General features: G+C 56.7%; 2 protein-coding genes and 1 long non-coding RNA gene across 6 annotated transcripts in view; 1 reads left to right on the forward strand and 2 right to left on the reverse strand.

Annotated features, from left to right (window-relative positions):
• Nucleotides 1-4,648: 4,648 nt before the first annotated feature.
• On the forward strand, nt 4,649-8,833 carry LOC133045916 (uncharacterized). Its single transcript, XR_009690374.1, has 5 exons — nt 4,649-4,771; nt 5,909-5,982; nt 6,304-6,548; nt 7,162-7,311; nt 7,507-8,833. It is a non-coding gene; the product is annotated as an uncharacterized LOC133045916 (long non-coding RNA).
• Nucleotides 4,765-9,144, reverse strand: GNAT1 (G protein subunit alpha transducin 1). 3 transcript variants are annotated; one of them, XM_061128551.1, is made up of 9 exons: nt 8,720-9,144; nt 7,476-7,518; nt 7,196-7,337; nt 6,937-7,094; nt 6,715-6,843; nt 6,322-6,451; nt 5,853-6,006; nt 5,539-5,730; nt 4,765-5,151 (listed from the first exon to the last, which is right to left on the reverse strand). In XM_061128551.1, exons 1-8 carry the CDS (start codon nt 8,823-8,825, stop codon nt 5,540-5,542), a joined length of 1,053 nt encoding a protein of 350 aa, XP_060984534.1. In that variant the 5' UTR covers nt 8,826-9,144; the 3' UTR covers nt 4,765-5,151; nt 5,539. The 3 variants fall into 3 exon arrangements, with proteins under 3 accessions (XP_060984534.1, XP_060984533.1, XP_060984532.1); XM_061128550.1 differs by lacking the exon at nt 4,765-5,151 and having other exon boundaries at nt 5,365-5,730; XM_061128549.1 differs by lacking the exon at nt 4,765-5,151 and having other exon boundaries at nt 5,509-6,006.
• A 3,598-nt stretch (nt 9,145-12,742) lies between these two features.
• The window catches only part of SEMA3F (semaphorin 3F), a 28,312-nt gene continuing 20,079 nt past the window's right edge, over nt 12,743-20,975 (reverse strand). For both annotated transcript variants that reach the window (XM_061128547.1, XM_061128546.1), the window contains 13 exons: nt 20,274-20,367; nt 18,801-18,920; nt 18,439-18,578; nt 18,207-18,321; nt 17,998-18,067; nt 17,688-17,832; nt 16,630-16,852; nt 15,911-15,999; nt 15,736-15,777; nt 15,392-15,549; nt 15,127-15,194; nt 14,715-14,848; nt 12,743-14,100 (listed from right to left, as the gene is read on the reverse strand). In XM_061128547.1, coding sequence (XP_060984530.1) covers nt 13,690-14,100; nt 14,715-14,848; nt 15,127-15,194; nt 15,392-15,549; nt 15,736-15,777; nt 15,911-15,999; nt 16,630-16,852; nt 17,688-17,832; nt 17,998-18,067; nt 18,207-18,321; nt 18,439-18,578; nt 18,801-18,920; nt 20,274-20,367 — 1,809 coding nt within the window. In that variant the 3' untranslated portion in view covers nt 12,743-13,689. The remainder of the gene's footprint in view (nt 14,101-14,714; nt 14,849-15,126; nt 15,195-15,391; nt 15,550-15,735; nt 15,778-15,910; nt 16,000-16,629; nt 16,853-17,687; nt 17,833-17,997; nt 18,068-18,206; nt 18,322-18,438; nt 18,579-18,800; nt 18,921-20,273; nt 20,368-20,975) is intronic.

Here is a 20,975-nt window from a genome sequence, read left to right on the forward strand (position 1 = left end):
CTGACACACAGCCCCAAGAAACTGCCAGATACATGAGGCAGAATGTAGGGTCCCAGCATCACTCAAACACTTCTTGCAGGGTCCCGACAGCCCTTTGCTCTGTTCTTCCCTCTTTAGCCATGTCTTCTCAGCCTCCAGCTAGGCAGCCTCCTCTCAGCATGTCAGCACATCCCCTGGCACGTTGGCTACACAGCATCCCAAGACTCTCTTTTACCATGGGGCCCCATCTTCATCTCCAACCCTCTCTTCAGAGCCTAGCATCTGTATCCACTGATTCCTCCGACACACTGCAGGCACCTGCCTCACACGCAGCTAGCCTCCCTGACACCCTCCTGACCTACTCTTCCCAGCTGGCCTCTTCACTTCCCCCACTGCCCAGCTGGCCACGCTCTTTCCTGGTGTTCCAAGAACATGCCAGCCTTCACTTCCCTGTTCCTCTGCCATCCTGGTTCCCCATCATGTCCCATGTCCTTGGCAAACTCTCGCTTGTCCCTCAGTAGCTAAATGAAGGATCACCTCTGAGCCCCCAGGAAGAGCCAGCTCTTTCTTCCTACACCGACGGCAGCAGCCCTTGCCACCCCGCCACACAGCCGCAGCCCCAGTGTCTCCAAGCGCTCTGTGTGGGTCCTTGAGGCAGGGAAGCTCCTGCCAGGTTAGAGCATGCAGATCAGGAAAAGCCTGATGGAGAAGCAGTCTGTGGGCTTGGCTCTGCCAAGGGGAAGAAAGACACCTGCCAGGGTGGGGAAGAGAGGGCACAGTGGAGAGAAGGAACAGCTTAACCACAGGGAACTGTCAATGAGTATGAGATTAGCACTGATAGGCAGAGGGCTGTGTGCAGGGTGAGACGCTTGGCCTGGAGTCACGACGGGGGCTTTCGAGGCCTTAGAGGAGAGAGTGGTTTTCACCTCCACACCCCAGGGTTGAGGACCCACACTTGTAGCTCCTGACTACACTCTGCCCAGGTTGGTGTCCGGGAGGCTCCCCTTTGGGCCCAAGCAGGGGTTTAGGGCTGTGGAAGTCTAAAGCGGACCCATAGGCAAACACTCCTGTCTGGTTCTCCCCTGGCCTGCATCCACAGAGCTCGTGACCTTCTAGTTAGAGCCTGTCCCCACAGCCCTGAAGGGCCCCCCCTCTCCCCCGAGACCTGGCCCCCAGCTTCTTTGGCCACTGAAGCGGCTTAATGAGCCCAGATCACGTGGGCCCCCCGTGCCTGTGGGGAGGGCCCAAGCCCCCAGTGGCCACCCGACCAGGCCCTGACGTCAGCAGCATTAACCGTTCACCAGGCCTGTTTAATCTCTCTTCCATGGCTGGGCCAGGTTCGTCCCGCCAGAGCCAGAGTCGAAGGCCGTGAAGGCCCCTAGGGGCACCTTGACATCGAGGTCAACGGGGATGGCGGTGGCTGGAGGTGCCCACAATAAACACCCCCTGCCTATAAGATGAGGGTGTGGCCACATGTTGACTCTGGACCAGCTCTCTGATCCTCTGCCCTGGACTGTGAATCAGCCACTGGGCATCCATTGATGCTGCTCACTAGGGTATAATTTACACTGGTGTGGTAAGTGGGGCTGAGGAGGCTTCCGTCCAGGAGACTTACCCCTCTCCCTCCACTTGTTGGCCATGAACAGGGCAGCTAGAGGCCAGGCAGAGTTCCCAGCCCGTGGGATCCAAGAATGTTGGCTCAGAATCCCAGCCCCTAGGGTCAGAACCTGGAGTGTGGGGTCCAGCGCCTCCATGGTATTTGGCCTCCTGTCTGTCTCTTGCCTAGGAAGGCTGGGTAGCTCATCACCTTCCTTCTAAGACAAGGTGGCTAGAGAGACCTCTCCGTGAGCCCAGCTCTCCCGACAGCTTCCTCTGTCTCAAGCCTGCCTCCTCCAGCCTTTCAAAGCTTTCTGTCTTCTGCCTTGCTCCTCCCCATGTAATCCCACCATCACCCTGCCCTGACCTACCTCACTCCAGTAAATTGTTTGGGCAGAGGGTCCTTAGCAGGGATGAGCAGCCCAGCTCAGCCAGGCCCCAAACCACCCAGTGGGATCCTGAAACACTGGCCCCAGCCCCATTCTCCCCCTCAGGCCTCTAAGCAGCACCAGAATGGCTACCCACATGTTTCCTGGGCTCCCTAACCTATCCAGTGTTCCCCGACCTCTGCCCCATGCTCAGGCCTGCGCACACTCATGCTCCCCTTCTAGCCCCACGCAGGCTCATTGTGCCACTTCCACCTGGACATTGAGGATGCTGCCCGCATGCTGCCTTCTGTCCAGTCCCAAGGATCTGTCTGACTTCTGGATCTCTCCCCGCAGTGGCCACAGGTCCAGAAAACTCAGTCCTCTCAACACTCCTTTGCAGCCCCAGCTTGGTGGGGGTATCACATGCACTTGATCACCATACAAATTCAGACCCTTGTCATTGAGTCCCACTCCTTGCAGATGTTGGTCCTATGGAGTAATGACATAAATCTCTTCCTCGTGGAGCCTCCCAGCCCCACTCCTCTCATCCCCCCATGTCCAGCCTCCAGGAAAAACATGTGTCACTATATACATGCTTTTATGAAAATTTTTATGATTATTTTTTCCAGAAACAGATTTGGAAAATAGCATTGATGACTTTACTCCCATTAAAGCCAAGAATGTGAAAGTGTGAAAGTGATAGTTGCTCAGTCGTGTCCAACTCTGCGATCCCCTGGACTGTAGCCTGCCAGGCTTCTCTGTCCATTGGATTCTGCAAGCAAGAATACTGGTGGGTTGCCATGTCCTTCTCCAGGGGATCATGGCAACCCAGGGATCAAATCCGGATCTCCTCTATATAACACTATAAATACTGTTTTAGGTATAAATAAAATACTTAAGCTTAAAGTAGGACTTCCCAGGTGGTGCTAGTGGTAAAGAACCCACCTGCCAATGCAGGAGACATAGATGTAGGTTTGATCCCTGGATTGAGACATAAGAGACACAGTTTCAATCTCTGAGTCAGGAAGATCCCCTGGAGGAGGACATGGCAACTCACTCCAGTATTCTTGCCTAGAGAATCCCATGGACAGAGGAGCCTGGTGGGCTATAGCCCATGGGGTCGCAAAGAGTCAGATACAAGTGAAGCAACTTAGCATGCATGCACAAGCTTAAAGTAATGTTGTGAATTTTAACATGCCTACTTTCAACTTATCTGACATTTCTTCAACTACTTTAATGTTCTGTAAAAAAAAAAAATTAACCTTTAAAACTACATGAAAACATATATAATAGGAGTAGACATTTTTCCTTTTGCTTTGGGGTCCAATATGGTTCTGCCAGGCTCTCTTGGATCTTGTCTTGATGAAAAATTTTAATATTCTGTTCATTATGGATTTTTGCAGGTAATTTTGATTTTTGAAAGTACTGCATTAATATTTATCTTGATTACTGAATTTTTTGGCACCACCTTAAGTTTTACGTCTGAGGTGAGTGCCTCATTTGCCTCACCCTAATCTCAGCCCTGTGATTATATCCTAGCTTCAAGGGCTTCCTGAACCCAGGAAGCATAGGCCCTTCGGCTGGTGGGTGGCACCTGTCCAGCCTTCCCTGCTGCTGCTTCTTCCATCTTCCCTTCCCTTCCCTGCTCCTGCTCCACGCAACTCCTGTGACCCAAAGGCCCACATTCCTGGGCCATACACACCCTACTGTCCATGCCAAAATGAGCTTCCACCTCACAACCCCTTCTTGATCCAAGATTGTCCTTGTGAACATTTCCCATGGCCCCTTTGCCCCCTCAATCCCTCTCAGGACACCCAAATTGATCCCATGCCCCCAAGAGTGCCCCCTGCCACGTTAGGTCAGTTGCTTCTTTCTGGAAAGAACCATCTCCCCACTCATGTCCAGTCCAGCACTGGGCATTGACTAAATGTGCATGATTCATGATCATTAACTCTCCCCTTCCCCTCAAGAAAGGACAACCAGGGCCTGATGTAAAGGTTTATTGCCGAGTTTGTGTATCTAGCTGAAGGGAATGCAAATTACGCCCTGGCCTTGTTAGACGGATGTTCCTTGCCCTTGACTACAGCATGGGCCCCGGCCCATGGGCATCAGCAAGGACTAGGTACTTGATGAGGAAGTGGGGAGTAGGGGTAAGGGGACATGGGCCTCTGTCCTGGATAGTTCAGGCATGGCCTTTGTTTTTTCCCACCAGGGCACTGAATGGGAAGAGTGAGAGAAACTGCTGGCAGGGACAAGGGGGTCACATGGGTTTGCTTTTGACCCTACCTGAGGCAGACCCCTCTGGACATAATCTGGGCCTCCTTCCGGTCTCAAATCCTCTGCCTGGGGCTGATCGATGGGAGCCGGACTCTGCTCCCAGCCACCCCTCAGGACAGTTTGACCATTGGCCACAACTGATGTCAACAGTACCCTCCCTCGACAGAGTGGCTGGCCTAGAGTGCTGTGGGCTGGGGGGGAGTAGGACATGACTCTGGTCCTATGGGGGGAGGGCCTAGGGTACGGGAAGTTTCCAGCTCGAGTCTGTTCCTGGTACCAGGAGCCCCCAGGCTTGCCCTGGCTCACTAAGTCGTCTCCGTACAAGTTACACAGGCCAGAGCTGGCTTGGACTTTGGACTCCTGAATCTGCTGGGCGGGGCAGTCACTGGCCACTGGGCAGATGGGCATCAGACCCTGTCACATGGAGGTGGTAAGGCTAGAACGGGCTGATGGTAAGCAGCAGGCCTGCTCAGAGGAGGGCTCCATGCCTGCCCCCTGCCCTTCATAAAGCTCTGGGAGGGAGGGCTGTTTGCTGAACCCAGACTGGCCAGGTGAGTCATGGGCCTCCTGGGGCAGAAGAGAGGCAGGAGATTGGTCAGTGGGGGTACTGCTGAGTCACCATGAGCTGTAGCTGCCCCAAGTCCTGCTTGCTCCTAGCTGGGGCTGGCTGTGGTAGGTCTGGGAGGCCAGTGCAGCCAGGCCGTGAAGGGCAGTGCTGGGGTGGCTGGGGGCATTGGACTCTTGGAGACCTGAGAATCCTGGGAGCCACGAGGGAGGGTTATAGGGCCTCAAGGCTAGCAGGGTTTAGGGTGTTGAGTGTGTGGCTGGTGGGGCCACAGGCTGGGGCCCAGGAATCCTGGGGGACTGATAGGGTCATGTGCATTGGGGCTACAAGGTGGCAAGGGCTGCAGGGTCTCAGGGACGCATGCACCTGTGAAGAGAAGAAGGAAGAGAGTCAGCATCGCTAAGCACCAACATAATTGGGTTCAGGCTGAGAGACAGATGGAGATGGGCGTGGAAGCAATGTCCCAGCTGAGTGAGGGACTGGGGCGGAGTCAAAAGAGAGCAAGTGGGTGGGGCTTGAGGCCAGGGACGGGGCCTGTGGCCAGGGGTGGAGCCTGAGGAGCCAGGGTGGGACCCGGAAGCAGAAGGGTCAGAAAGTCCGGGGACCAGACGCCAGGCAGCGGAGTGGATCTGGAAAGCTGGGGAGGGGCCTGAAGATGGGATGGGGAGATGGGGATGGGGCCCGGGGGGTGTGGGGTGGGCACTGAGGTCAAGAGGCAAGACAGAGGAGCATCCCGGCCCGCAGGGGAGACACCTCAGAAGAGTCCGCAGTCTTTGAGGTTCTCCTTGATGATGATGTCGGTGACAGCGTCGAAGACAAACTTGACGTTCTGCGTGTCGGTGGCGCACGTCATGTGGGAATAGATTTCCTTCACGTCGCGTCGCATGTTGAGCTCGAGGAATTGCACCTTGATGTAGTTGCCGGCGTCCTCATACGTGTTGGGCCCTGACAGGGGAGGGTGGGGGGCGCTGTCAGTCCCTGCCGCGAAGCCTCCTTCGGCAGCGGGAGGAACGCAGGCCGAGAGTGTGGCTTTGGAGCGCCGCCCGATGGCAGGCCGAGGGTCTCACCGTTGTAGTCCGGAAAGCAGATGCTAAGGTGCGCCTTTTTGATCTTCTCCGAGAAGACGTCCTTCTTGTTGAGGAAGAGCACGATGGACGTGGTGGCGAAGTAGCGGTGGTTGCAGATACTGTTGAACAGGTGCAGGCTCTCGTGCATGCGGTTCTGAGGAGGGCAGAGGCTGTCGGGCACCGAGGGACCGGGGTCGCCACCCCCCTCCACCTGGGTGCGACCAACTGGCCGACCCCAGCCTGCTCTCTGGGCTCCGGGTCCCCACTCAGACAGCTCCAAGACTGTCTCCTCCTCCCCCCACTCACCCAGCCTCCCTTCATCTCCTGATGAGGAGGCTGCCTCGTCTCCTCCTCCAGAGAGCTCTAGGAGGAACGTCCTCTCTCGGTTGCTCACTGAGCCTGCAGCGCTGTCTCCTGTCTGCCCTTTCCTCCTCCCTGCTCAATCGCTCAGGCCCAGCCGGACACTCACCACTTCGTCGTCCTCCACGAGCACCATGTCGTAGGCGCTCAGCGCCGCGATGAAGATGATGCAGGTCACCCCCTCAAAGCAGTGGATCCACTTTTTGCGCTCTGAGCGTTGCCCGCCCACATCGAACATCCTGCGGGGCCATGAGGACCGGAAACCCGTGCATCAAGTCCCCCGGAGACGCCCACAAGCATCCCCTGGCTTCCTAATGCTGGCTGGGAGGCACCCAGGTGGGCCTGGCATCCAGAGGGGCCGGACTTCTCTGCCGGCGGGGTGTTGGAGAAGGGGCAGGATCTCTAGAAGGGCTGGGACCTCTGCGACCAGACAGGCCTCAGGCAGTGAACTTGGGGGCAGGTCTCCCCATGCCAGAGGAGGAGTCAGGGCACAGTGCCCTACCGAAAGTTGAGGTCCTTGAAGGAGAACTGCGTCTCAATAATTCCCGTGGTCTTGACACGGGAGCGCAGCACATCCTGTTCGGTGGGCACGTAGCCCGGGGTTACCAGGCGCTCCAGGTCTGAGAGGTAGCTGTGGGAGACATGGGGTGTGGGTAGGGTTGGGTAGATGGGTGTGCCAGGGCCCCACCTGCCCCCCACCCCTGCGCCTGGCCTGTGCTCTCACTAGCCAGCGGAGTCGTTGAGCTGGTACTCTGAGGCTCGCTCGAAACAGGCCTGGATACCGGAGTCTTTCCATAGCCGCTGGATGATGTCTGACATCTCCTTGGGCATCGTACCCTCCTCGATGGTGTCCGCCATGTGCATCAGCTTCCGGGCGTCATCCTGAGGGCAGGGAAGTGGTTGGTGGTGACCAGGGGCTGGGGCCCTGCCTCGCACCTTGAATCCCCAGATTCAGGCCCTGTTCAGCTTGTCTCTTGGCACACCTGGCGCGCAGAGTCTCCGTACTGGATGTTGAGTGTGGTCATGGCACGCACGATGGCCAGGATGGACTGTAGTGTGTTGCCATAGATGATGGCAATGAACTCGAGACACTCTTCCAGTGAGTACCCGTCCTGATGGATAATCCTGCAGCCATGGGAGCCGGGTCAGCGCCTCTTGGGTGGGTCAGGGGACAGACCTCCAGTGCACACCCAACCCCAGGGCCTCAGGTAGGGCAGGGGCACCACCCACCCCCAGGGCCTCAGGTAGGGTAGGGGCACTCACTTCATCTGCTTGACAATGGTACTCTTCCCAGATTCACCTGCACCTGGAATGGAAACCTGGCCTCAGAGATGCGCAGACCGCACCATCCCCTCTATCCCACCTGTTTCCTTACCACACTCCCAAAATAAGGTCCTGATGCCCCAGGAGGCAAAATCTAAATGTCAGGAGTGACCGAAGGGGGCTGACGAGGCGAATGGACAACCTCAACTCTGTCCTGGAGCCTCCAACACCTTGGTATGCTGTTTTTTCTCTTTCGGAGGCCAAAAATAAAGAAACCTGGAGCTCCACCTTGTGGACACTTAGGGTACTACAGGCATGGGATTACTTGAGCCAGGTCAACCCCTGCTTTTCCACCTAGGGTGGGAGGGAGTGTCCCCAAGAGGCTCAGAGGGAATTAGCACTTTTGCTGGGGGAGAGGACAGAGCTGACAGTCCTTCTGAGCCTGCTCTCGTGTGGGTGTCGGGCACAGTTAATGGGATTTCTGGCTTAGCCTGTCTTCCCTGGGGTACTCTGGTTTGGTCTCTCTAAGCACATTCACCTGTCTGGCTGAACCCTGGACAGCCTGGGTGAAGCCTGCAGTGCCTTCTCAAAACAGTTCCTTCCCTCGGTGGTGGTGGCAGGAGGAAGTACTGGATCAGTCCTATCTCCCCTCACTACCCATGAGACTGATGACATGGCTTTATCTATTCCCCACTGGGCCTTAGTAGCCCTCTACACCTTTTAGCTGTCCTGCAGGTCTGCCAGCAATAAAGCTCTGGAAACTGAGGGCCACTGTGTGTGGACCTGGGAGGTCCTAGAAGCTACCTACTCTCAGGAGGACTGTGACCTTCTCCTTCCCAAGGGAGCAGCCTTGTGGTGCTCCCAACGAGGCCCCTGGTTTCTGGGCCCTGTCCAGCAGGCCCGTCAAGCCAAAGGCTGGGGTTTGAGGGAACATAGGCAGGGCAAAAGTGGGCCTTGAACACACATCTCTAAAAAAAGTGTGACTGGCACACACATCTTGGGAGGGGAGGTTGCCTGAGGTTTGAGCCCTCTAGAGAAGGTTTCTGTGGGATACCTAGCCTTAGGGAGCCAAGAGCATCACCACCATCAGGCCTGGTCTTGCTTGGCCTGGGCTCCGCTCTGCTTGTTGCTAGGATGTAGGCTCATTCTGTTTCCCAAATCACAGCTGCTTCACAGAAGGGCCACCTGCCTGCCCCCAGGCCTCTGACTGGCAGATGTGGCCCCTCCTCAGCCCACCCCCTTACCCAGAAGCAGCAGTTTCACAGTTCGAGCATCTTTCTCAGCATCTTCTTTCAGCTTCTTTTCCAGCTCCCTTGAGTGCTTCTCCTCAGCGCTGGCCCCAGCCCCCATGGTCCCGGCAGGAGGTGAAGGAGGAGGGCGGTGAGTTGGTTCTTCTGGATGGAGGGGGTCCCCAGAGTCAGGCTCAGGCCAGCCTCTGGCCTCCCCAGACACCCTTCTGACCCCAGAACTGGGAATCCAATGGCTGTCTACGGATCTGTGCAGGCCCTGGTGGGGCTGCTTAGTAGGATTTGGGGGTTGTTGGTATCCAGGAGCCAATCAGAGACAAGGACAGGTGAATCCAGCTCAGCCCCCAGCCCTCCTAATCAGGCTGGCATGGCCCCAATCCCTCAACTGCTGACTCTGCACCCCCCTCTCTGCCGCTCCCCAAACCCTCTGGGAGAGACCCTGGAGGTAGTCTAGCCCCTGCTCCAAAGCAGGGGGACAAGTTCTGGGTGGCTCAGGCTCAGAAAGGGGAAGAGAGAGCCTCAGTTCTGGGGGTGGGGGTGATGGGGGTGGGCCTGGAAGCAGGGAGAAGAAGCCTGCAAGGAGCACCTGCCCACTGCCTAGTATTGGGCTCAGCACTGCTCCTTGCCGAGCTCACACCAGCCTGGCGGATGCGTATCACATCACTGCACCGATGAGGAAGTGGAGGCTCAGAGGATCACGTGGCAGGAGGTGGTTGAGAAGGGCTGGTGACTCCAGGCCAGGGTTCCATGCTCAACAGGGAGTCAAGAAGGAAAGGTGGACATTGCATTTGCCCTGTACCAAGGGCTGGATCCAACCTGGGCGAGGCCTCTACCTGCCTCCATGATTCCAACAGACTTGGGTGTGTGTGCCTGTGTCCTGTACTGGTGTCAAGCAAGGCAATGACATATGTCATTGCTTATACTTGCTTGTAAACTTGCTTATACTTGCGTGTAAACATGTGCCTGTGCTTTCATGAGAACAAGTGTATGTCTGTGCTCGCTTGTTTATGTACCACGTGTGTGTGTGCATGGATGCTTTTGTGCACTTCTCATGTGCATGTTTATATGTGTACCTTGCTATGCTTATGTGGGTTCATGTTGCATGTGTGTGAATGTATAAGTGCATGCACATGTGAAATGCATGTGTGTGGATTTGCCTGTGTGCACGTACATTTATGCACGTGTCTGCCTGTATGTGTGCACATTTGCACATGTGTGTACCCATAAACTTGAGGTCAGCAGTCTGACCTGTAGAGGTGGCCAGGCTCTTCCAGGGAATGTCTTGCAGGCCTGTTATCAGATGGGAACACTGAGTCCCAGAGCAGGTCTGGTGCTCCCAGGGGAGGAGCGGATGAGCCCCACTCCTCTTCTGTCCCCTGTGGGTGCTCTGGGACCTGTTAGAGATATCTCCAGGGCATGCCTGCCTCAGCTTAGGGGTTAGATGTCTGTATGGGGTTCAGATGGGACAGGGTGTGCTACTAAGTGGAAGTGGTTCAGCTGAGCATGTAGTGTTGAGTTGCAGCCTCTGGAGTTTTGCCACCTCCCATGAGAAGACTCAGATCCTGGGCTCTCAGCCCCCTCCTGGCTGGACTCCCCAGAAAACTTGCTGCCTTAGCACTCAACTCTTGCAGACACAAGGCTGCCAGGGCCCGATATTCTGAGCATTGAAGATTGTCCCTAGTGTTGGGCAAGCTGAACAGGCACATGTAAATCAATGAAGTTAGAACACTCCCTCACACCACACACAAAAATAAACTCAGTCGCTTAAACACATAAATGTAAGACAGGACACCATCAAACACCTAGAAGGGAATGTAGGCAAAACATTCTGACATAAATCGTACCAGTATTTTCTCAGATCAGTCTCCCGAGGCAATAGAAATAAAAGCAAAAATGAACAAATGGGACCTAATCAAACTTAAAAGCTTTTGCACCTCAAAGGAAACCATAAACAAAATGAAAAGACAACCTAAGGAATGGGAGAAAATATTTGCAAATGATGACTGACAAGGTCTTAATTTCCAAAATATGCAAAAAAGCTGATGCAACTCAACAACAAAAAAGCAAATAATATAATCAAAACATGGGCAGAAGAACTAGACATTTCTCCAAAGAAGACATACAGATGGCCGACACACATATGAAAAAATGCTCAACATTGTTAATTATTACAGAAATGCAAATTAAAACTACAATGAGGTACCACTTCACACTAGTCAGAATGGCCATCATTAAGAAGTCTATAAATAATGAATGCTGGACAGAGTGTGGAGAAAAGGGAACCCTCCTACACTGTTGGGGGGCATGTAAGTTGGTACAGCCACTATGGAGAACAGTATGGAGGTTCCTCAAAAAACTAAAAACAGAGTTGCCATATGATCCAGCAATCCCACTCCCAAGCATATATCTGTAGAAAACTGTAATTCAAAAAGATACATGCACCCATATATTCATAGCAGTACTATTCACAATGGCCAAGAAACAACCTAAACATCCGTCAACAGATGAACGGATAAAGAAGATGTGGTACAAAAACACACTGGAATACTACTCAGCCACAAAAATAAATGAAATAATGCCATTTGCAGCAGCACAGATGGAACTAGAGATTATAACACTAAATAAAGCAAGTCAGAAAGAGAAAGGCAAATACTGTATGATACCACTTATATGTGGAATCTAAAATATGACACAAGTGAACTTTTACAAAACAGAAACAGACTCACAGACATAGAGAACAGACTGTGGTTGCTAAGGGGGAGTGGTGTGGGAGAGGGATGGAGTGGCAGTTTGGGATTAGCAGATGCAAACTATTATATATAGGGTGCACAAACAGTAAGGTCCTACTGTATAGCACAGGGAACTAAATTCAATACTTTTTGATAAACCGTAACAGCAAAGAATATTTCAAAAGGATGTATAAATAAATGTATAACTGAAGCACTTTGCTGCACAGCAGAAATTAACACATTGTAAATCAACTATACTTGAACTAAACAATTAACACACACACACCACACACACTGACCCTAAACGTGTGGGAAGTAGACACTGGTGCTGGGAGCTGGGAGCTGGTGGCCTCAACAGCTGCCCTGGGTGAGGGGAGATCCGTTCAGGAGCAATAGATTATTTGTGCCACCTTCAACTTTTAGGTTCCATTTGTCTTCTACCCTGCCACCATGCTCCAAGTGGGCCCTGGGAATCTCTGTAGCCCTGTACACACTGCCCAGGGGCCCAGGTGTATAAAACCAACAAAAATCTGCTTTCTACATATTGGGTTTGCTTCAAGTGGGACTATTCCACTGCCTCCTCATCCCCACCTGGCTCCCCTTGCCTGCCAGGTATGGCCCTGAACCCTGCTGGATCCCTGAGCCTCCCTAGCTATTAACTTCTCCTGCCAACACTTGGGAGAATCCACCTGCCAATGGAGGAGATACGGGTTCAGTCCCTGGTTCAGGAAGATTCCCTGGAGAAGGAAATGGCAATCCATTCCAGTATTCTTGCCTGAAAAATCCCACAGACAGAGGAGCCTGGCGGGCTACAGGCCATAGGGTTGCAAAGAGAGTCACACATGACTGAACACGCATGCACACCAAGGCTTGACTCATTAACTTTTGGCCCAGGGCCCCCAGCCCCACTTCCTCTCCAGCGGCTCCCCACTTATCCTGGTCTTCCCTGCCTCTGGACATTTGCTTGTGCTGGGCCCTCTGCTGAGAGCTGGCAGGAAGGAGACAGGAAGAATGGGAATTTTGCTGATTCTCGGGCCAGGGGCAGCTGTATTGTGAAAGCTGTGGCTTTGTCTTGCCAATTCTGAGTCCTGAGTTCCTGGCAAGACACAAAGCCAGGTGAGAAAGCAGCGTGAGCAAACGATCAAACGGCTGAATGAATGAATGAAAGCTGATCTTGCAAAGGAGACCGTGGGGAACTGGTGGTCAAGCCACATTAGTGGGGGCAGGAGGACAGAATCTGGGTGTGGGCTGAACTCCCGCCCTCCCTCCTGTGCCAAGGAGAACGCCAAAGTCCAGTCCCAGAGCCAGTGTTTATTAGCAAGATGGAACCCAAGGGCAGGTGCGGCCGGGCAGCAGAGGGCTGCCAGGAGCCCCCACCCACCTACCCAACTGCCCCCCAGAGCTATTTACACCCATCATCTGAAGTGGTGGGCAGAAGGGAGCCCTGGGGAGCCCCTGCAGGCCCCAGACCTCCGCCATGGCCCTCTCCCCCCTCAGTGCTACCTGAGCCTGGCCCCTCTCCTGTTCTCCCAGCCCCCGAGTCACAGTGGCACAGAAAAAGCGAAGAGGAGGTAGAGAGGCCAGGCAGGGTGGGAAGGAGGGGCCGGAGGGGCTGCCCCACCCAGGCAGGGCTCCTCTTCTCCTATCCCCAATAAATAGAGAATAAATACCCAGGAAAGGGCTGGCCTTGGCTGAGTGCCCCTCTCCCAGGCAGGCGCTGGCATCCTGTGCCGCCCCCTTCTTCCCTTCTCTGAGTGCATCTGAGCCCCCGCCCCCCACCCCCAGTCTCCAAAGCAGTCCTCGCCTCCACGTGCACGCCAACAGCACAGGCTGACGGAACACACTGGCAAAGGTGTGTGTACAGTCTGTGCCCCATCCAGGTAGAGCTTGCTGTCTCCCTGTGTCCTGTCGATCCCGCCGGTGGCTGTCGAGCAGGTAGACTCCCAGGTGAGCCTGGGGACTGTGTGGTCCTGGCCTGACCCGGCCAACTGGCTGGGCCTGGTTAGGTGGGCTCTGTTTTCTGCTGTCTCTGACCAGCTTGGGTCTAAGTTCTGGACGATGCTGCCATTGAGGCAGGTTATTTACAACCCACCAATAAATACTGTCTTTGCAGGGGCAGGGTGTATATAGAATATAGATATTTTATATATATATATATATATATATATATATATATCTTTTATATTAAAAGGAACAAGGGCTAGAGGCTGGCCCATTGCAGGGCTCAGACAGCAGGCCTCATGTGTCCGGTGGGTGGTGGCGGCGGTTCCGGGGTTTTTTCTGGTCCTGGGGTTTAGGAGGCCTGGGTGCCCCTGGGGCCTCCCTGGGACTCGGGGGCACGTGGCGCCAGTAGCCCTGGCAGTACTGGTGGATGAGGCCCACTTCTGGCTGGGCCAGCAGCTGGGCCAGCTCTTGGTAAGGGGGCGTGGGGGGGCCGGCGCCCGGGGGCGGTGGAATGCTCGCAGCTGGCGGTGGGAAGAGGGCCGCATGGACGGCGTCCCGGCCCAGGACGTGCAGCTGCACCCGTGTGATGACGTGCTTGAAGTTGTTCTCGGTGGCTGTACAGGAGTAGAGGCCGCGGTCGCCAGGCTGCAGGGCGCGGAGCAGTAAGCCCTGTTCGGTGCGGAGGAAGCGGTCGTCCGCGCGGATCTGCGGGGGCAGGGGGTGGGACTCAGGGGCTGCAGGGCACCTTTGTGGCCACCCCATGGAGGGACACCCATCTGGAATTTCCGTGGAGCAAGAAAAACCCACAGGAAGTGTCTATATGACATCCTCCATTTCCGGAGGAATGACCATAAGGGGAGTCTGTACAATCAGAGAATTCTGGAGTACACATACAATTTCTGTTTAATGAGAATAAACAGATGTTGGGGCACCCTCCTAGAATTTCCGTTTAAGAAAGGATTGCCTAGAAGCTATTTCCATAATAGGAGGGCTACCCGATAGAATTTCCAGATGCTGGAACCCACCCACGTGACAGTTCCATACAGTGAGGTACACTGCCAATCAGCACACATATGGAACTCTCACATAAAAAGGCATGCCTACAAATAGTTTCCATGTAATATGGAAGCCCCATAGAGTTTCCATATAACTGGATTTACCCAAGTGATTTCCACACCGGGAAGGGTGCTTGGAAGGACTTTCTTAGAGTGAGGGCTGCCCCACTCCCGGTTCCTATACCACGCTTCACCCACGTGGAATTCCTACTGTATGAGGGACGCCACCATCCATGGCAGGGACCGCGGGGCACGGGAAGTCACCTCGCGGCGCCGGTCACTGGGATCTCGCTGGAACAGCCACTTCACGGTAGCCTGGGGCGAGCGGGGCTGGCACTCGAGGAAGGCTGCGCTCCCTGCCACGCCGTACTGCACGGACTCCACGGCGTTCTTATTGGCTGCAGAGCAACAGGGTGCCACGTGGAGCAGCTCCGCCTCTGGGCAGACTGCGGGCTGGCGGGGGGCACGTGCAGCCACACACCCCCACATACACAGGCAGGGCTGTGCCCTCAGGCCTCCACTCCTGGAGGGGGTGGCCAGGGACGTCCCTTCTCCAACCCCTCACCTCCACGGACCGTGGGAGGATCTGTGCAGTGGGGGCCCCGTGGGCGGCTCTGCGGGCCGCACGGCTCCGTGCTGAGGAGCGCCCAGCGGTAATGAGTCACAGCACACTCACCGTTGGAATTGAACCCACGGCACTGCCTGATGGGGTTCCCATGCCGGACGTCCTGCCGGCGGCTCCGCCTAGATGAAGATAGCTCCTAAAGAAGTATTCTCAAGAAAGCTTGTTCTCCCCCACTCCCCACCACCAGGCCCCAAAACTCCAGGCTAGAATGCCTCACCCACAGAGACCTGCAGGGCAATATCACATCCACCTCTAGACCCCCAGGACAAAGCCTCGGGTCTGGTGATCAGAATTCCCAAGGTCTCAGGGCCCGCACCTCTTAGAGGACGCTGTGTAGCGGGAACAGGCTTGGCCATCCCAGGCACAGTAGGGGTCCCGGGCGAGGCAGCAGTCGGCACAGGCGGCCCCATATGCCTGGCAGCGGTGCAGGCTCAGATGTGTGACGCCCACAGCTGAGGCCACGTACAGTTGTTGCTGTGGGTAGGGGTAGGGGCTGGTCAGTTCCCCCCTGGCAGCCAGCTTTCCTTAGGAGCCAGTTGAGCTGGGCTTCTCCCCTTCCTGTTTGGTGCCTCGGTATCCCCCATCTCTCTTTACCACGCACTTGACCCCAAGGGGAGGTGGGTTCCACTCCCACTCCCAGCCCACCTCGCCTAAACTCACCCTCTTGGAAGAGATGGTCATGGTTTTAACAGGTGCTGGGTCCTAGAAGAAAACAGGCATTAGCGTGCGACCCTGGGGACCCCTCTTCCTGTCCTGACCTGGAGGTCTGAGGTCAGGAGGTGGTACCAAGGAGGGCTGTGGTGAGCAGGACAGGCCCGGGTGGTGTCACACCCACCTTGAAGACCTCCACCTCCTCCAGCATGAGCTCCTCCATCTCCTGGTCGTCCTTAGGCAGCACGATGACCTTCTGCACTGTCCCGCGGTCTGGAACGGGCCGGGCAGGGCCTCAGCGGGGCTGAGGGTGCTGGGAAAGGGGCACCAGCCTCAGCCCCTTCCCCACCAGGGCCCAAACCCCCCAAGGGCAGTGGAGTGGGCGTGCTCTGTGCCAAGGTGGAAGAGCAGCCCCCAGATGAGGGGAAGAGGGCTACGGGGGGCTGGCCCTGCATAAGGAGGGAGCCACAGCTAGACTCTGCCCCTCTGACCCCAGACCCTCGTTCAGGAAGCTGCGAACAGCAGGCTGAACGTGTTCCCTTGCGTTGAAGGCTACTGGGACAGTGGTGAATGTGGTCTGCGTGTGCACACAAGAGCATATGTGTACTTGGACCCGGGTGTCCTAGAAGTGCCTGCCTCTGTCTTCCCTCTTCCTGCCCAAACATGGGTCCCCAGGCATCCTGGGTCCCCATCCTCCCGGCCACCAGAGATGGGGATGGGAATGGGGTTTCCCCACCCCCGTTCTCAGTTATCCTGGTAGCAGAAGGCCCCACAGGATGAAGGTGGCAGGGCTGACACGGACAACCTTGTAGCAACCCCCTGGGAGGTTAGGGCCCAGCCCTGCGGGTCAGCCCTCCACCCAGTGGGCCCAGCGTGGGAGGGGCCAGGAGCAGCAGTGGGTACCTGTGCCCAGGAAAAGCACCTCATAACGCCCGTCAGCTGCGTCCACCTGGTCCACGGCCACAGTGGTGAGACGGTAGGGGGCGCCCGTGCGGACCACCAGGGGCCGCCGCTGCAGCGGGTAGACGGCCTGGTACATGAGCGGGTGGCTGCGCATGAAGTTGATGACTTCATCAGGGTAGTCCTTGGTGGACTTCATGGACGGCGTGAAGGTTCCGCCAGGGCACTGCAGGCAGGTGATGAGCGTCAGGCCCAGCCCGCCCCGGGCCCGCCGGGGCCCATTCGCTCCAGAAGAGGTCTCCCCTCTGTCCGTGCCCACCTGCTGTCTCCACCTGCTCCGCTTTTCAGAGCCGCCCCCGATCTGGGCTTCTGCCCTCCACCCAACCTCTCTGCAGGTCCTGCTCCAGCTGAGGTCCCCAGGTCTCACCCAGCCAGATCCCACGGCCCTCTCCCCAGCTCACGTGCCATGACCTTGTGGCAGCCATCTGGCAGAGCTGAGCATGGCCTTTCCAGGTCCTCATCCCCACCCACTTGTCTGACTGCTCTTTCAGACCCCCCGCTCCTCTCCCCGCTCCACCCCCTGCTCAGCAGGAGCTCCTGCCCCAGCCTAGCCATGTGATCGGATCATGGTGTGTTCCTGCTTCCACTCCTGTGGTGGCCCCGTCACACCAAGATCAGGTGGGTCGCCTCCCTGCAGGGGCTCCTGCCCACCCCCCCACCTCCAGCCTGCCTTGAAGACTTCCCCCACAACTTCCAGCTCCCAAACAAACCCCCTGCCCCCAGAGGGTGCAGCCTGCCACACCCAGCCACCATTTCTGTTTCAGGATCCTAGCTGGCTTCTTTCACAGCCTGACACTGTTTGTAAATGGTGGAGTTTTCTTTTTAACTTCAACTTTATAGCGGGTGAATGGGGAGTTTATACATGTGTGTGGTCCACCCTCCCCTCCCCGCCCGCCACTTGGCTATGAGTGTCACAGTGGTGGGGCCCACGTCTGCAAAGGGCCTGACCCAGCATAGGTCATAGAGAGGAAATGGAAAGGCGGGCTGAGTGGGGTCCTCACCGTGCCGGGCCGTGGGTAGGGCATCTTCCCTGAGAAGGGCATCCACTGGTAGTTGGGGCCCTCCTTGTGGGCAAAGGGCCCGTTGAAGACCATGCGGATGTCAGCCATGGAGTAGACACACACGGCAGAGCCTCGGAACACAGAGCTGCGGGCAGGGCAGGTTGCTGCTGCGGGTGGGGCAGACCCTGGGCCCAGGGCTCCTCCCCGGCCTGCCTTGGCCCACAGCTCCCCACCAGGATGGGGTCCTCCACAAGTCATAGCCCCTCAAACTGCCACCCCCCGCCACTCCTGGCCCTGGCCCCAGCCTCACCCCGAGGAGGTGAAGACAGCGTAGATGACTGGGTTCCTCACATCCTGGGTCTGCTGGACAAACACATCCTCTGGGGACAGAGAGAGGGGGCTGAGAGCATACCCCGGCCAGAAGCCCTAGGGCCCTGCCCACTCCGGGGAGGGGGACCACCAAGTTTTCCTGACCACCCATCTGGCCACCCTCCCCTGCAGTGGCCACCGGGTGCTCACGGAGCTCGTCGAAGTGGGTCTCGATGCCATCCTCGCCTGGCACGGAACAGACCAGCCTTGCCTTCAGGAACGTGCTCCACTTGTTTACCAGGCAGCAGTGGCCGCCGTCATCATTCTGGGGGGGGGCAGGCGCTGGGTCAGATCAGCTCGCTCAGCCCCAAGACCCCGCCAAAGCCGGGCTGATAAGAGCCAGGACTGGGCCTGGGGAGGGGGCGGCAAAGGGGCCTCGTACCAGGCAGATCCGCCCGATGCGGGCATACACGGCAGGGCTCTGCGGCGCCTCTGTGGACCGCTCGCGGAAGAAGAAGTAGAGCTTGTCATCGTTGCGCTCGGCGCTGTCGGGGATGAGCTCGGCGTGGATGAATGAAGGGTCTGCAGGCAGGCAGGGGTCAGCAGGCCGGGCCCTCCTCAGACAAGGCTTCTTGCCCAGGTCAAGTGCAGGAACACCCCCAACCCTTCCCTGAACCCGGGATAAGAAGCCACCCCTGCCCTAGCCAGTCAAGGGCTCCCAAATTTTCCATGAGTGTTGCCTTATGGTGTCCATGCTGCACCCTCGACATGCTGCCCACCGGAGTGGTCGCGGGCTGTTCTCACCATTGAGCCACCGAGAGTTGTACTGATCCGTGCGCATGGCCGTCTGCTTGCCAAGGGTGCGGAAGATGGCTGCGTCGGTGCCCATGAAGTCGATGTACACGCCTGCATAGAGCTCCTCGTCTGCAGGTGGGCCAGTGAGTCAGGGGGACGCCCTTGGCCGAGGCCGGTGCCCAGCTCAGGTGACCTCCGGGGCAGGGGCCCGTCTGCCCCCTCAGGTTCTCCCAGGTAGCCGTACCACCAGTGGGGCGCTGGGGACTGTTTTCACAGCTGGTTCGGGGAGGACTGGGATTGGTAGCAGTTGGCTCTGATAAGCAGCCAGAGCCAGTGTCTGTGGTGTGACTGCTCCCACCAGGGCTGATTTCAAGCTATTACCCTGAGTCACTGAGCAGAGTGGGGAAGAGCTGCTCAAACCAGTGGATAGAATTTCTCACGGATATTCACAGAAGATGTAAATAATCTCAAGAGTATAGATAATAATAAAATGTAGTAAAATAATTAGGAAGTAATGAATTTGGAGTATCTTTACCTTTGTTTTTACAGTAATTTAATTGTAAACTCACATAATTGACTTTTTAATACTACCTGTGTTTAATAGCTGGCCCACAAAATACCTGAACATTTAACAGAAAACCTGACAAGTGCGCTGGCTCCAGCACACCACTCCAAGGTGCTCCTCTAAGGTTCTCCCAGCAGGCCTTGTCTTCCCCCATCAGACTCCCTGGTCTGGATCCTGCCATCCAGCTAAGGGACCTTCTTAGCAAGATGGGGGAAGATAAAGCCCACCCACTGCCTTTCCCAGGCTTGGAGGTGGCACATTGCCCAGCAGCTGCTGAGAGGCAGACTCGCTGGGTAGCCAGAAAACAGGCCGAGTGCAGGGACCTGGGTCAGCACGGGGCTTCCCCGACCTGGGGGTAGGGGGCTGCAGCTGCTCCTGAGGCCCCAGGCAGGACTCCTTCTCCGAGAACATTCTCCCAACTGCCCCAGACACCTGGCCAGACCAGAAACCAACTCTCCCCGTCGGTCTCTGGGCCAGCACCCTCCACTGGTACTGCCCTGTGGGCCTCTCCTGGTCTCCCAGATGATCTAAGGCACACTCCGGGACCAGCCCTCATAGCAGATCCCACTTGTCTTTTCCAAGGAAGCCTGCAGTCCAGAGGGCTCTGACCTTCGCATGGACCCCAGCGTGGATTTCAGGGTAGAATCTGGCCCCCCGAGCCTGTCCCCGCCCCCCCATCCAAGGGGCTGGATGGAGGCTCATGCCACCTCGTCTCTGCCCGTCTCTGCCCGTCAGCTACTGGGGTCTGGTCTGTACCCTTCCCCTTGCCAAGTGAGGCCACACTGCAGGGGGTGGGTTTCAGAAAGGGCAATTTCACAGTCTCTTCCCTGAGATAAGTGTTGGGGCCATGCTCCCTGCTCCAGAGGCAGAGGTCACGCTTTTAGGCCACAGAACCGGGGCGGGGTGAGGGCACTCACTGATGAGGGCTGAGGCTGTGTCCAGCTTGGGGTCGTAGGGACACTTGCCCTTCCCTGACTCGAGCTTCTCGGGCTCCAGGTAGAAGATGTAATCCTGTAGGGCAGAGAGGGGCGCAGCATCGTCCAGGCTGTCCCACAGCCAGGGAAGGTGAGGGTCACCAGACTCCCAGGGTGACAGTGAGCCCCCAGGGGAACCCTGAAGCCACCCTGCTTCCCTCCCCAGATCTCACTGGGTTTTAACTCCATCTGGCCAGGTCTCCCAGGGCATGGCCGTGCTGTGAGTTCCCAGGGAGATGCTTCCTGGTCCAGGTTTCAGATAAGACCTGGGAATCACAGGTCTCAGAGGACTCTGCATTGGGGACCACGAGAGGGGCATGTGGTGGGCTTATGGGGGCTGAAGCCCCTCCATGCCACTGGTTCAGGGAGACTCTGCCCAGGGTCCCCCAACCCCACCCTGGGCCACAGAGGCACACCTCTCTGAGCTGTGGCTGCTGGTCTCAGGCCACAGAGGGGCTGCCAACCTGACCAGGACAGGGGGACTGGCCAGGGGCCTGCAGTCCTGTCCTTTGCCATCAGGTCCCACCAGGCCCGAGGGCTCTGAGGTTATGGTGCCCCACCTGTGGTCCTTGGGACAGACTAATAGAGCGGGGCCTTTTCCCTGCCCCTCAGCAGAGCCCCCAGCCCCACATGTCTCTGCGGGGG

The sequence above is a fragment of the Dama dama genome, chromosome 24 (assembly GCF_033118175.1).
Source record: "Dama dama isolate Ldn47 chromosome 24, ASM3311817v1, whole genome shotgun sequence".
Lineage (NCBI taxonomy): Eukaryota > Metazoa > Chordata > Mammalia > Artiodactyla > Cervidae > Dama > Dama dama.

Coding starts and splice junctions, on each gene's coding strand:
- GNAT1 (XM_061128549.1), bottom strand. CDS start 8,825: ATGGGGGCTGGGGCCAGCGCTGAGGAGAAGCACTCAAGGGAGCTGGAA. Junction 7,519..8,719: donor TGTGAAACTGCTGCTTCTGG/GTAAGGGGGTGG, acceptor TTTCCATTCCAG/GTGCAGGTGAATCTGGGAAG. Junction 7,095..7,195: donor ACGGAGACTCTGCGCGCCAG/GTGTGCCAAGAG, acceptor CCCTGCCCTCAG/GATGACGCCCGGAAGCTGAT.